The sequence below is a fragment of the Pteronotus mesoamericanus genome, unplaced genomic scaffold (assembly GCF_021234165.1).
Source record: "Pteronotus mesoamericanus isolate MK-2021 breed Mesoamerican mustached bat unplaced genomic scaffold, CSHL_Meso_final contig_25, whole genome shotgun sequence".
Lineage (NCBI taxonomy): Eukaryota > Metazoa > Chordata > Mammalia > Chiroptera > Mormoopidae > Pteronotus > Pteronotus mesoamericanus.
This window is the reverse complement of record NW_026555105.1, coordinates 17,671,852-17,685,480: the sequence shown is the minus strand read 5'-3', so window position 1 is coordinate 17,685,480 and position 13,629 is coordinate 17,671,852. Positions and strand designations below refer to the sequence as shown.

The 13,629-nt window shown below is 38.3% G+C and overlaps 1 protein-coding gene across 1 annotated transcript in view; it reads right to left on the bottom strand.

Moving 5' to 3' along the window:
• LOC129070924 (ubiquinol-cytochrome-c reductase complex assembly factor 1) overlaps nucleotides 1–13,629 on the bottom strand; it is a 97,151-nt gene that overhangs the window by 37,011 nt on the left and 46,511 nt on the right. Inside the window, 1 exon segment of the mRNA XM_054574150.1 lies at nucleotides 9,963–10,071. Within this exon segment, the coding sequence (XP_054430125.1) occupies nucleotides 9,963–10,071 (109 nt within the window).

Genomic DNA, 13,629 nt, shown 5'->3' with positions numbered 1-13,629 from the left:
ATGTGAAAAAAGGATGGAATGTGATGTTCAGTGAGTGCTTATTATGTTCCAGGCACATGTAGAAGGTTTTACACATTTAAGGTTCAAGAAGAGCTAAGGGAAATGAGTTTGGAAAAGCAGTCTGGAGTATGATCACAGGGAACCTTGCAAAGCAAAACGCTGGTACTGAAAAGCAAAGTAGAATTTTACAAAGGAGTCCAATTCAGCCCTAAGCTCCTCTACCTCTATCTAGGCCCTCTGCACCATCCCATCAAACAGCTCTGCTACAGAGAGAGCGGGAGACCCTGAAGTGACAGGACGTTCATCATTATTCTGGAATGGTGCTAGCGAAAAGTCACCTGGAGTCCTGCTGAGGCGACTGGCATGCCAGGGACCACTGATAAGGATAGACTTGCATTTTCTTGACTGCAGCCCACCCCACCCCTTCCCACCTAGTCTCCAGGGCTTGGAAAGCTTTTAAACCTGCTCATTGTAAGCCACAAGGTGGAGATGTCTGGCAGGACAGAACTGAGAGGAAGTCGTTTGGCCAGCCTAAGGTTACCATTAACACTTTGAGCCACTGCCTTGAGCTAATTTTTATGTTTGTTTTTTAAGTTTGGTTGAAATGTCACAAATGGAAAAATTAAGTAAAGCGCTCTGTTAGCCACAAGACTGGACACACCTGGCTGCAAACCCAGCAAAAGAAACTTACTTCATTAGTAGGAGAGGCAGAAAGTGAAATTTACATCTGAAATCTGCCTGCACCAGGAGAAAGAGCTGAGGCCAAAGGCGCTGTCTGTTTTTACAGCTGTGTCAGGTCTTAGTTCTCTTACTCTTACCAACACTCAAGAGTGAGGCAAGGACCCAAGGAAAAATGGTCTCCAACCTCTTCAGCTGCAAGGCAGCTCACAAAGGTTTTTAAGAACCAGTTAATGAAATAAAACAAGACCAGATGAGGTGATATAATGAACTTTATTTCCACAGCTAATTTATATGTTTAAATCCCAAATAATGTTTTTTTAAAAAGTCAGAACACTCTAAATTACTGATGTGATTTTTGTAACCTCAAATTTAACACTTGCTTTTTATACCAGCTTCACTGAAGATATATGAGTCTGCCTTGTTTTTCACAATAGCTGGGCTACTAAAAAGCTGATAAAAGGCAAATTTTTATAAAATAAAAATTTCCCCACAAAATCAGACTGGAATTGTAATTTCTAAGGAGTTCTTGATTCAAATTTCTGATTTGTCATTAACTTGCAAGTGGCTCTGTTAGTTCTCAATCTTCCCCACACCAATCCACTCAGGTAAAGTAATGGCCTCTAAGAACTCTTTGGCACAAGAAAAACCACTGCTACAGTGATCAGTCTTATAAATTCTACTTTTCATATTACTTTTCTTAAAAATGTACACCGAGGATGCCAAATAACACAGATAGATCTTCAAATTACCACCTTTAAATCATAGGTTTTCAAAGCTTGAAAGGAAACTTGAAAATCATGTAGCCCACCATCATGCTTTTTTTTTTTTTTTTTTTTTTAAATGAAAAACAAGCACAGAGGAGGAAAGACTTGCCAGCCAGGGTCAGAACCAGGCCAGGCTAGTTCCTTACAGCCTCCTACTTTTTTCCAGCCACATGTCCCGAACGTTCTTGTTTCTTTAGGTTTTATACACACAGAAGACTGAAATCCCCTCTGCATACATACACAATGACATTCACAACTTAGAAGTGGTTGTGGTTAGAAAAGATATTATTTTCTTGCCTGTATAAAGATGTCTGTTTATACCATGAGATTGGAAAGGGGGGATCAAGTCACTTATGATAGAAAAGCAATAATAGTAATTTCCCAGTTCTTCCAAATCTCTTATTATTTTTAAATCACCATCTTTTTTAAAATTAATTATTTTTTCCAAATACACTTGTCTCCACCTTCCCCCCACCACTTTCTCCTGCCCCCCTCCCCGCTCTCCCTCCCTCAAATCTTTCCCCACTTTGGTTTTGTCCATGAGTCCTTGCTATATGTTCCTTGACTTGCCCCTTCCCTTCCTTCCCCTCCCCCCCGCCCCCCGCGCACCCCTCCCTCCTTCCCTCTTGTCTCTGTTGGTTTCTTTTTCTTTCAGTGTTGCTGGTCTTATTTTCCCTGCATCTTTGTTTTGTTGGTTAGGTTCTGCTTATAGGTAAATCACCATCTTTTAATTATAGCCTTTGTAACTAAACTAAAACATGGCACTTCCCCTCAAGAAGCCAAATTTAAGAGTCTGTATTTGGGGAGTACTATGTATCATCTAAGACCTTGCTATTCACCCTGGCCAGGTGGTTCAGTTGGTTGGAGAATCATCCCACACACCGAAAGGTTGGAGGTTCAATTCCTGTCAGAGCACATACTTAGGTTGCGGGTTAGATCCGCAGTCAAGGCACGTACAAGAAGGCAATCGATGTTTGTTTTTCTCTTTCACGTTAATGTTTCTCTCTTTCTCTAAAATCAATAAAACATAACCTCAAGTGAGGAATAATAATAACAACAACAACAACAACAATAATAATACCTTGCTATTCAAAGTGTGGTTGCCTCTTCCCTACCATACAGGTGGCACTGGCATCACCAAGTTTTTTAGAAATGTAGACTCTCTGGCCCTATCTCAAATCTACTGAATCAGAATTTATATTTTAACAAGGTCCCAGGTGAATTATAGACATGTTAAAGTTCAAGAAACATTGATGTAACACACTCTCTATAGGTCAGCATCATATCTAGAATAATTCACATAAGAAAAAAATGGCTGAATAAAGTGGAAGGGAAAAAAAAGAAGGAAAGACTAATTCTTACAGGACTACACAGGTGTACATCTGGACCAGAGACTAATAAATCAAGTATGTCTTATCTGATAAATAAGTGGTTTTTAAAACAGAATTTCAGAGGCTGAAGTTCAATTTATTCATCCAATGTTAACTGTGTAAGCAAAAACTGCAGATAACACAACTTTATAAAGCATACAGTCAAGCAGAAGGGACATTATAAAGTAACACAGAAGGCTCAAAGTGTTGGATATTGTGACAGAGATATTTACTGAGGTCCAAAAGGAAATTCATGAATGTGAGGCAACTAAAAGATTCCTATGGTCCAGAAGTCAGTAATCGATGCCTCATTAAGTTATTTGGGGTAGGAGCAAAATGTGGCTCACATGTCTCTAGTGGTCCAACTTTCTGCAGAGTTTAGTCACCAGTGATAAGAAAAACAAGGCTAACTAAGAGAAGAGCTACCGTGTAACTGCATGGCAGTCAGCCTAAGCTTTGGCTGGCCAGGAGGTATCACTGGTCATTAAATGGGGATGCTATGAACCCTGGCTGGTGTGGCTCAGTGGGTTGGGCATCATCCTGCAACGCCAAAGGTCACTAGTTCAATTCCTGATCAGTGCACATGCCTGGGTTGTAGGTTCGGTCCCTGCTCAGGATGTGTACAAGAAGCAACTGATCATTTCTTTCAAACATCGATCTTTCTCTCCCTTTCTTCCTCCCTTCCCCTCTATCTAAAAATAAATAAATAAAATCTTTAAATGGGGATGCTTTGAGACTGCCAGTACTACCCTATGTACAGAGATGGGTAGTAAATACTTGAGAGCATGTGGAACACTCCGCTGGAGGAATACCTTAAAGACTGCTGATCTCACGCTGGGCAGCTAAGACAGCAGAAGGACATGGCAGTGAAAAAAATTAAAAGGGAACCAAAGAACACAATTACAAAGACAGATGAGTACTGACTCCAAAATAGATGACGACGATGATGATAATGATGATAACAGCTAAAACTCTGATATTTCATCTCTTATAATGAACAGAAATGGCAATGGTCTGTTATCCCACAGAAAGGCAGATAAATGTCAATGAAGTATTCTATAGGTGAACCCATGCCTGCTGTGCTTCCTATACATGCAGATCCTCTAAAGTCATGAGATTTTGAAGATACTCTCAACTGGACTCTCAGTAGGCTACTATCATTTCCATAAGGTAGTCTCAAAGACTACAATTTTAAACACATAATAAGCACAGGAAACCATTAGACAATAACATAGACTATGTGAAAATAATTACAATAAGTAAAACATGGGTGAAGATTGCCCACTTAACTCCCATGCGGCATGGAAAAGTCTCCAAGACATATTATTGAGCAAAAAAAAAAAGAAAATTGCACATAAGTACAGAGAAGATGGTATCATATATAATAAAATATATACACATAAAACCAATACTACAAGTGTCCTATAGATAACATGGGAAAAAAATCTTTAAAAATATATACCAAAATAAAACAGTGATTACTTCCTGAAAGGAAATGACTAGCCAGGATTGTGATTGATGATTACAGGGATTTCGGTCTTAGTTAAAACATTTTGACACTTCCTGTCAATATGGCAGCACAGGTAAATGCAGTTTGCCTCCTTGCACAAACACATCAAAACTACAACTAAAATACAGAACAACTATCATTCAGAATCATCAGAAATCAAGTTGAACGAAGTCCAACAACTATGGTATTAAAGAAACCACATCTATCCAGACTGGTAGGAGGGACAGAGACACGAAACAGGCTGGTCCCACAACCACATGTGGTGGATAAAAGCTCAGATGGGATATCTTGGGAGTGAGGAGTCCCAGCCCCACACCAGGTTCCCCAGCCCAGGATTCCAATATGAGGAAGATAAGTCTCCATAACTTCTGGTTGCAAAAACCAGTGGGGACTGAGTCAGAGGAAGAAACTTCTGGAGTCCCAGGCAGTTCCTCTTAAAGAATCCACACATAGATTTACTCAGACTCATTCCGTCTGAGCTCCAGCACTGAGGTAGCAGCTTGAAAGGCAGTGGCATATGGGGAGGAAGCGAAGTGTCTGGAATCAAGGCAAGAACTGGAGGACAGCTTTCTCCCAGAAGAAAGGCAGGCAGAGGCATTGTCCCTTTTCTGAACCCTCCCTGCACAGAGCCACAGAGCCAGTAGGCTGGTGCTATATCTGAGACTCCGTCAACCTGGCTAACACTGTTTGCCCTGCCCTGGAGACTCAGTCCCAAACAACTTAAGAGCCCACCCAAGCAGCTTTTATGTATGGATGGCTGGTCTTGGCTTATGCCTCACAACTTCCTAAATCCTCTCAAACAAGCAAGAGTCAGCCTCAGTAAGCCCCCAGCCTCCATACTTTTGCTAAGTGGACCCCTGCCCAACACTAGCAGCAGCCAGCCTCGATTCACCCTTTGGCGTCACCTGGGAATCTCTAAGCCCAGCACAAGTAGCATCCATCTCAGATTGCTTCACAGCTCAGACAAGTGGCCCCAGGCAAAACACAGGTGGGGGCTGACCTTGGCCTGCACCACCTGGGAAACCCCAGAGCCTGTGCACCCAGTGGCCAGCTACAGACCACACTGGAGCATCACCACCCAGCCCCTGCACAGTTGATCCTCCACAGGTTGGTGGTCACGGCCAGTTCTTGCAGCTGACTGGCCAATCCCTCCCATTTTTCTGCCAACAGAAACCAAGGCTCAACTACAAGAGGAGGGTGTACTCAGCCCACATGAAGGGTGCACCTCAAGTACTCAGCTTGGGTAATAGGGGAGGCTGTGCCACTGGACCCTACAGGACACCTACTACATTAGGCTGTGCTACGAAGGCAGGGAGTCATAGGAGCTCTACCTAATACATAGAAACAAACACAGGGAGGCTGCCAAAATGAGGAGGCAAAGAAACATGGCCCAAATGAAAGAACAGATCAAAGCTTCAGAAAAAGAACTAGACAAAATGGAGATAAGCAATTTATCAGATGCAGAGTGCATCTGATTATAAGGATGCTCAAGGAACTTAGTAAGGACCTCAACACCATAAAAAAAGATCCAGTCAGAAATGAAGGATATGCTAACTGAAATAAAGAGCAATTTGCAGGGAAACAACAGTAGAGTGGATGAAGCTGAGAATCAAATTAATAATTTGGAATGTAAGGAAGCAAAAAACAACCAATCAGAATAAGAAGAAAAAAGAATCCAAAAAAATGAGGGTAGTGTAAGCAACCTCTGGGACAACCTCAAATGTTCCAACATCCACATCATAGGGGTGCCAGAAGAAGAGAAAGAGCAAGAAATTGGAAATCTATTTGAAAAATAATGAAAGAAAATTTCCTTAATTTGGTGAAGGAAAAGACATGCACATCAGGGAAGCACAGAGAGTCCCAAACAAGATGGATGTAAAGAGGCCCACTCCAAGACATATCATAATTAAAATGCCAAAGGTTAAAGATAAAGAGAGAATCTTAAATGCAGCAAGAGAAAGGCAATTACCTACAGCGGAATTCCTATGAGACTGCCAGCTGATTTCTCAAAAGAAACTTTGCAGGCTAGAAGGGACTCGCAAGAAATATTCAAAATCATGAAAAGCAGGGACCTATGACCAAGATTGCTTTACCCAGCAAAGTTATCCTTTAGAATGGAAGGGCAGATAAAGAGCTTTCCAGACAAGAAAAAAATAAAGGAGTTCATCATCATGAAACCATTATTATACGAAATGTTAGAGGGAATTATTTAAGAAAAAGATCAAAACTATGAACAATAAAATGGCAATAAATACATATCTATCAAAAATTGAATCTAAAAAACAAACTAAGCAAACGAGAACAGAGACATAATCATGGATACAGAGGATGTTTTGATGGTTGTCAGATGGGAGGGACTGTGGGAGGGTGGGTGCAGAGGTCAGGGGATTAAGAAGTACAAATAAGTAGATATAGAATAGCCATAGAAGTGTTAAGTAAAATATAGGAAATGGAGTAGCCAAAGAACCTATAGCATGACCCATAGACATGAACAATGGTGTAGGGATTGCCTGAGGGAGTGGGGGGTGCTGGGTGGAGGGAGGCAAAGGGGGAAAAATTGGGACAACTGTAATAGCATAATCAATAAAACTAAAAAAAAAAAAATCTGAGTTTTGAAAACAGTTGTAAAGTAAAAACATACCTAATATATATTAAGTAAAAAAGCCAAGATGCAAAACAGTGTGGATATAAGTCCATTTGTGCTATGTTAAAAGAATATATAGTTATACTTCTGTATTTGTACAGAAACCAGCTAGAAAGATACTCATCAATTGTTAACAGTAATTACTTCAGGGAAGTTGGACTAGGGAAAAGACACTTGTTTTTTATATTAAATGCTTTTTACTGTTTGATTTTTATTCTATTCATGACTTTTATAATACCTCTATAAATTTTGTTTACCTCTCTATCTACAGGGAGAGCTTTGCTCTGTAATAAAAGAAACCAAATTAACCCATTTTGTGACCCTGTCTGATGATTCTCCTTTGCTTTAGATGCTCCCAAGCTGGGAGGCAACAAAATGAGAAAAAACAAGGAACTATAGTTTACTAAAACATGGTCTAGACACATAAAATACACAAAATACACAAAGGAAGAGTATTATTTAACCAACTGTATTCTAATATTTTGGTTTTATCTTTCTATTGTCATCATTCTATGTTATATAAATTCTATATATTCTCCTTTCTCAGCTTAATTACTAAATGCACTAATGTACATTTTCAGTAGATAATTTGCCAAAATATTCTAGGTTGTTAGTGATCAAGAAGCTTATTTTCTAGTACCTGAGGACAGTGCAGGCCCCTTACCAGGGTCTTTTCATCCAAACTAAATTAGAGGGGGACTGGTTCAAACACTGAATCAATGTCAAAGCACAGTGTCCTTAAACTGGATTATTATTTGATTTTCTCCATTCATTCACCAAATCCATCCCTCCTATCACCATGATTTGGTTTTAATAAGCCCATCTCTGTATACAGGATGTCCTCACACTGACAAACCTTGATAATGTGCACAGACATAATGCATGTCAGTCTCCATGGAGGCAGAAGCGACTCTAGTTGAATTACTATCTTCATTAGTTGCATTTCACAGAAATCTAAAAGCAAGGCCGTTCTATAAACTCAAAATGGATTAAAGACTTACATTTAAGAATCAAAACCATAAAACTCCTAGAAGAAAACTCAGGCAGTAAAATCTCTGACATTTATCTTAGCAGTATTTTTGCTGATATATCTCCTCGGGCAAGAGAAACAAAAGAAAAAAATAAACGAATGGGACTACATCAAACTAAAAGTTTTGTACAGCAAAGGAAACCATCAGCAAAACAAAAAGACAACCCACTGAATGGGAGAAGATATTCACCAATGATACATTCAAAAAGGGGTTAACATCTAAAATTAAGAAAGAACTCACACAACTCAACACCAAAAAATCAAACAATCCAATTAAAACATGGACAGAGGGCCTAAACAGACACTTCTCCAAAGAAGACATACAGATTGCCAATAGCTGTATCAAAAGATACACAATGCCACTAATCATGTTATTCTATGAACATGCATGGCATAATATATCTATACACTTTGTTTACCTCTCAATCCATAGAGCTTTGCTCTGTAATTAAAGAAACCACATTAATCCATGCAAATTAAAACCACAGTGAAATATTACCCCATACCTTTCAGAATAGCTATCATCAATAAATCAACAAACAACAAAAGGTAGTGAGGATATAGAGAAAAGTGAACCCTTTTGTACTGCTAGTGGGAATGCAGATTGGTGCAGCCACTATGGAAAACAGTAGGGAGGTTCCTTGAAAAATTAAAAATAGAACTGCCGCCATATGACACAGCGATTCCACTTCTGAGTATATATCCAAAGAAACCCAAAACACTAATTCATTGTAGCATTTTTGTAGTGTTCACTGTAGCATTATTTACAATAGCCAAGTTATGGAAGTAACCCAAGTTCCCCAAAATAGATGAATGGATAAAAAAGTTGTAAATACATACAAAGGAATATTATTCGGCCATAAAAAAGAATGAAATCTTACCATTTACAACATGAATGGACCTAGGAGTATTATGATAAGTGAAATAAGTCAGGCAGAGAAAGACAATACCATATGACTTCACTTATATGTGGAATCTAAAGAACAAAATAAATAAACAAAATAGAAACAAAGAAAACAGACAAAATGGTTGCCAGAGGGAAAGTGGGTTGAGGGGATGGGTAAAAAAAGGTGAAGAAATTAAGAAATTGGTAATTATAAAATAATCATGGCTATGTCAAGTACAGCATAAAGAATATAGTCAAAAATACTGTAGTAACTACAACAAAGGATCCAAAAACTGGAATTTATTTATAAAAAATTGTGTCTTTATTCTTACATGTTTAAATTTCAGTCACCTTCAAAGTACTCTCCATTTGATGCAATATACCTATTGAGATGATTTTCCACTGCTCAAAAGTTTTTGAATTCATTGATTTTGATGGCTTTTTGTGCTTCTGCCATTTTTTGTTTCACCTCTTCCACACCAACAAAACACTTCCCTCTGAGGACTTTTTTCATTCAGCAAATATAATTCATTTGTTTTCATTCAAACAAAATAAAGTCGCTCAGGGTGAGATGTGGGCACAAGGGTCATGTCATTTTTGGTCAAAAACTGCTGAACACTCAGTGAAGCATGGGAAAGTGCACTCATAAATCACCCATCATGAAATGGGCAAACACGTCAAAAGAGTCTTCAAAAAATTCACTGAAACCAAACGCAGCCTCTCACACCACCACCAGCTGGTACACTACTACAGATGAGTTCCTAGAATACTCACCTAGTAGGGGAAGCCTGTACTACAAGGCACCTACTCTGCAGAAGATAATTCGTTTTTGGTTTTTTTTTAGTTCCCTCTTTTATGTATGTTGCCAGGTGGGTACTTGAAATATCAGGGGGACCACTTTGTAAAGTGTGTAATTGTCTACCACCATGCTGTACATCTGAAACTAATACACAATAATATTAAAGGTAAACTGTAATTGAAAAATAAAATAAAAGCAAGGCCAATGTGAATACATCAAACTTCAACTCAATCTCTCATTTGGAGCTTCCAGGACCGGATCTGAGAGCACTCACTTACCCCCATGACTCTGCCACGCTGCTCGACATCCTCCCACATAAAATGAACTATGATACGACACATGTATTTCCCAGTCCGGCCTTCCTGCTTCATTCGGACTAGACACATCCTGGGTGGGAAGAAGATATAAAGAGTCACTGGCTGTTTGCATTTTTCACATCACACATTGCCACCGAAGGTCAGCTCATCTGAGTGATTTCAGCAGAGCACAGAATAAAAAAATTGGAAGTGATTTTTAAAAAACTTTTACTGAGGAGCCCTGACCAGCGTATCTCAGTTGGTTGGGCGAACTACAAAAGGTCGCTGGTTCGATTCCTGATCAGGACACATGCCTGGGTGGTGCATTCAGTCCTGGTGAGTGTACATGCGAGAGGCAACCAATCAATGTTTCTCTCTCAAATCGATGTTTTTCTGCCTCTTTCCCTCTCCTCTTCCCTCTCTCTAAGGATAAATAAAACCTTATAATATAAGCAAATCCCAAGGATAAATAAAACCTTATAATATAACCAAATAAAAAAATAAAATCTTTAAAAAAGACTTTTACTGAGGTATAAACAGAGATACCATAAAGCATATAAATCTTAAGGGTACATACTATATACAGCTGTGTGAGCACCACCCAGATCAAGATATAAATTACTTAGAGCAACTCAGAAGGCTGCTTCACACATGGAAGGAATAACTTGTAGTTGTAGAAGATAAGGAAGTCTGAATCCTTAATTTTACTCATGAAAACAGGAGTCCTACAGAAGGCAAGTAATTTGTCCAACTACAGAGTAGTCTGTAAAGGTGGGTAAGTTACTGTGCTGTCCAGTATGGAAGCCACTAGCTACATGTGGCTGGTTATATAAGCACTTTAAATAGAGCTAAGTCAAACTGAGATGTGGTATTTAAGTTTAAGATTTTCAAACTTAATTTGAGAAAAAGAATATAAATATCTCAAAATTTTTACATTGCTTATATGTTGAAATGTTATTTCAGATATATTGCATTAAATAAAACGTATTATTAAAATTAAGTTCGTTTTTTTCTTTTTATTTTTTAAGGGAAGCTACTAGAAACTTTTAAATTAAATATGTGACTTGCATTTTATTTCTGTTGGACAGCACGTGCTGTCCAGAATATAAATCACAGAAAGTAGTATGATTTCATCTGTGTAATTATCAAATTGTTTTCCCCGTTAGAATGTAGGCTCCATTGAAGACAAATATCAAATCTGGTTTTTTATTATCATTGTATTTTCAGGGCTTAAGTACTGTGGATACTTGATATATATTTGCTAAATAAACAAACTAATAAACTCAGGGCCAAGTTTAGGGCTCTTTCTTCTATACTACATTGCTTTTAATCAGTCTAGAGGGTTTTCTCGGCTTAAGATCTTACATGAGAATATAAGAATGACATTTTATTAATTAATAAATACAATAGCATATTTAATGATATATAAGAATATAAACAGGGTCATCAACTTTCCAAGCTAGTTCCTAATCACATTCTCACGACCATACTTAAATTTCTATTATCTCTCATTAAATAGTTACTAAACAGCTACATCAGGACTACTCACCTAAAAGACAATTCCTGCAATAATCATGGAATATTCAGGCTACATTGACAATTCTATCTCCATATATAATTAATCCGGTTCATTAAAATCTACTAGCAATAGCATGGTGCAATGGAATGATTCCAGTCTGGCCTGCCTCAACATCTCGTTTAGTAACTAAGATGGAGAAAAGAAAACATACTTATCAAATTTGTAGATGACAAGAAGCTGGGCAAGAAGACAAATATGCTGGATGACCCAACCATGAACCAAAAATACTTCAACAGGCTGTTTTAAAGGGCTGAATCTAAGAGAATGAATTTGAACAGGAATAAATCTAAGGTCCTCCACTTCCTAAAAGAACAACTGTAGAAGTACAGGATAGGTGAGTTAAACCTACCTATGTATGAAAAAGTTTTACAGGCTTAAGTAACAATATATTTTTGAAGGGAGTCAAGAAGGATGAGGTTGTCCCCAAATTAATGTGATATTAGATACAGTAACAGAAATACAATTTATCTTCAATGTGTAAACTGAGATTTCCTACACAGCACAGGTCAGACTCTACTTGAAATATTGTCCATAGTTTTGAACATTGTATTTTTAAGAGACAAAAGGAAGAGATGAAAGATCAGAAGATATTTAACCTGGAGAGAAACAGGAGTGTTGCCTTAAGTATTACAGCAAAGTGATTACACTGTCCAAGAGTTAGAATCAGAACCAGCACAAGGGCCACAGCAAGAGAAAGAATTATTCAGCATTAAATTTTGGAAGCAAAAACTTTCTAACAGGAGTTTTTGATATCCAAATGATGGAATGGATAACCTCAAAAAGTAGAGAACTGCCTAATTCTGAAGGGCAGATAAATGTGTGGTGGGAACTCAGCTACCTGACAACCTGATCTTTAATGTCCCTTCCAACCTTGGGATTTGCTGATTCTGTGATTCTAAATTTGTAGCCTCTGAACCTAGTTTGTGCCTAAGAAATAACACTTTGTGACAATAAAATACAGGTCATGGAAAAAGATTTGGCCACTTTTTATGATATAGGGCATACTCCAAGGCAGAAACAAACTAAGGAAAGTTCAACAGTTCTTTTCATAAGATTTTTCTTAAAGTTAATCAAATCACTCGTGTCAGCCTCTCACCTAAAAAGAGCTGTGTGTTTTGATGCTTAAGTTTCGTCAGAGGCCAATTCATCAACAGCAATAGTGAGGTAATGGAATTCTTCATTTATTTGAAAATTCTGTAGTTTGTTAATACACCTGCCCTCTGAGGTTTAAAAGGCACAGATTTTCTCAGGCCATAAACTTACTAACTATATCAACATGAGGTGAAGTGTTTTTTGTTTCAGAGCTGTTTGTTCTATAGCCCTTATAGATAACAGTAGGCTCAAAAGGTTATCTGGATCAAAAAGATAAAGCAAACTGAAGACATTTTCAAGATGCTGACTAACAATTCACTCAATGAACATAAGTTGAGCTCCGAATGTGTGAGTGAATATTAATGGTTGGATGCTGTGGGGAATGACTGAGTGATGGCTAAAAAAAGCCCGTCTTCCAAGGAGCAATTAGGTCTCCCAGGGGAGACCAAATCTGCCCTATATACAAATAGCCCTAAAAGAGAATGCAGTAAGTACCCCAAGACAAGTACAAAATGCAAAGGGTTTGAGAGGATTACTTTTGGCTGAGTGGGAACAGAGAAAGTTTCATGGAAAATGAAACATTATACCTGGGGCATGGAAAGATGAGCTGAAGTCAGACAGGTAGAGAGAAAAAATAAAGAGAATTTCCAGCAGATGGAACATTATAAGCAGGGCAATGGAAGAGCTCAACACATGTAAAGGAACAATGATTTTGTGGGAGGGCAGGTATAGGAAATAGAAGAATATATGCTAGCGAGGTCATAAAAGGCTTTGAAACCAAAACTATGCAAAAGAAGTCTGGACTTTATTCAGTAGACAATGGAAAGCCACTGAAGAAGGAGTATAATAAATAACACTAGCACCTTGGCATTGATAGCAGATGAGTCTCTGAGAAGTTAACTCTTTCTTCCCGGCCTCAACCCTGTACCCTGTAATCAAACATTAACATCACCAGAGCCGGAAAATGACTAATTCAGT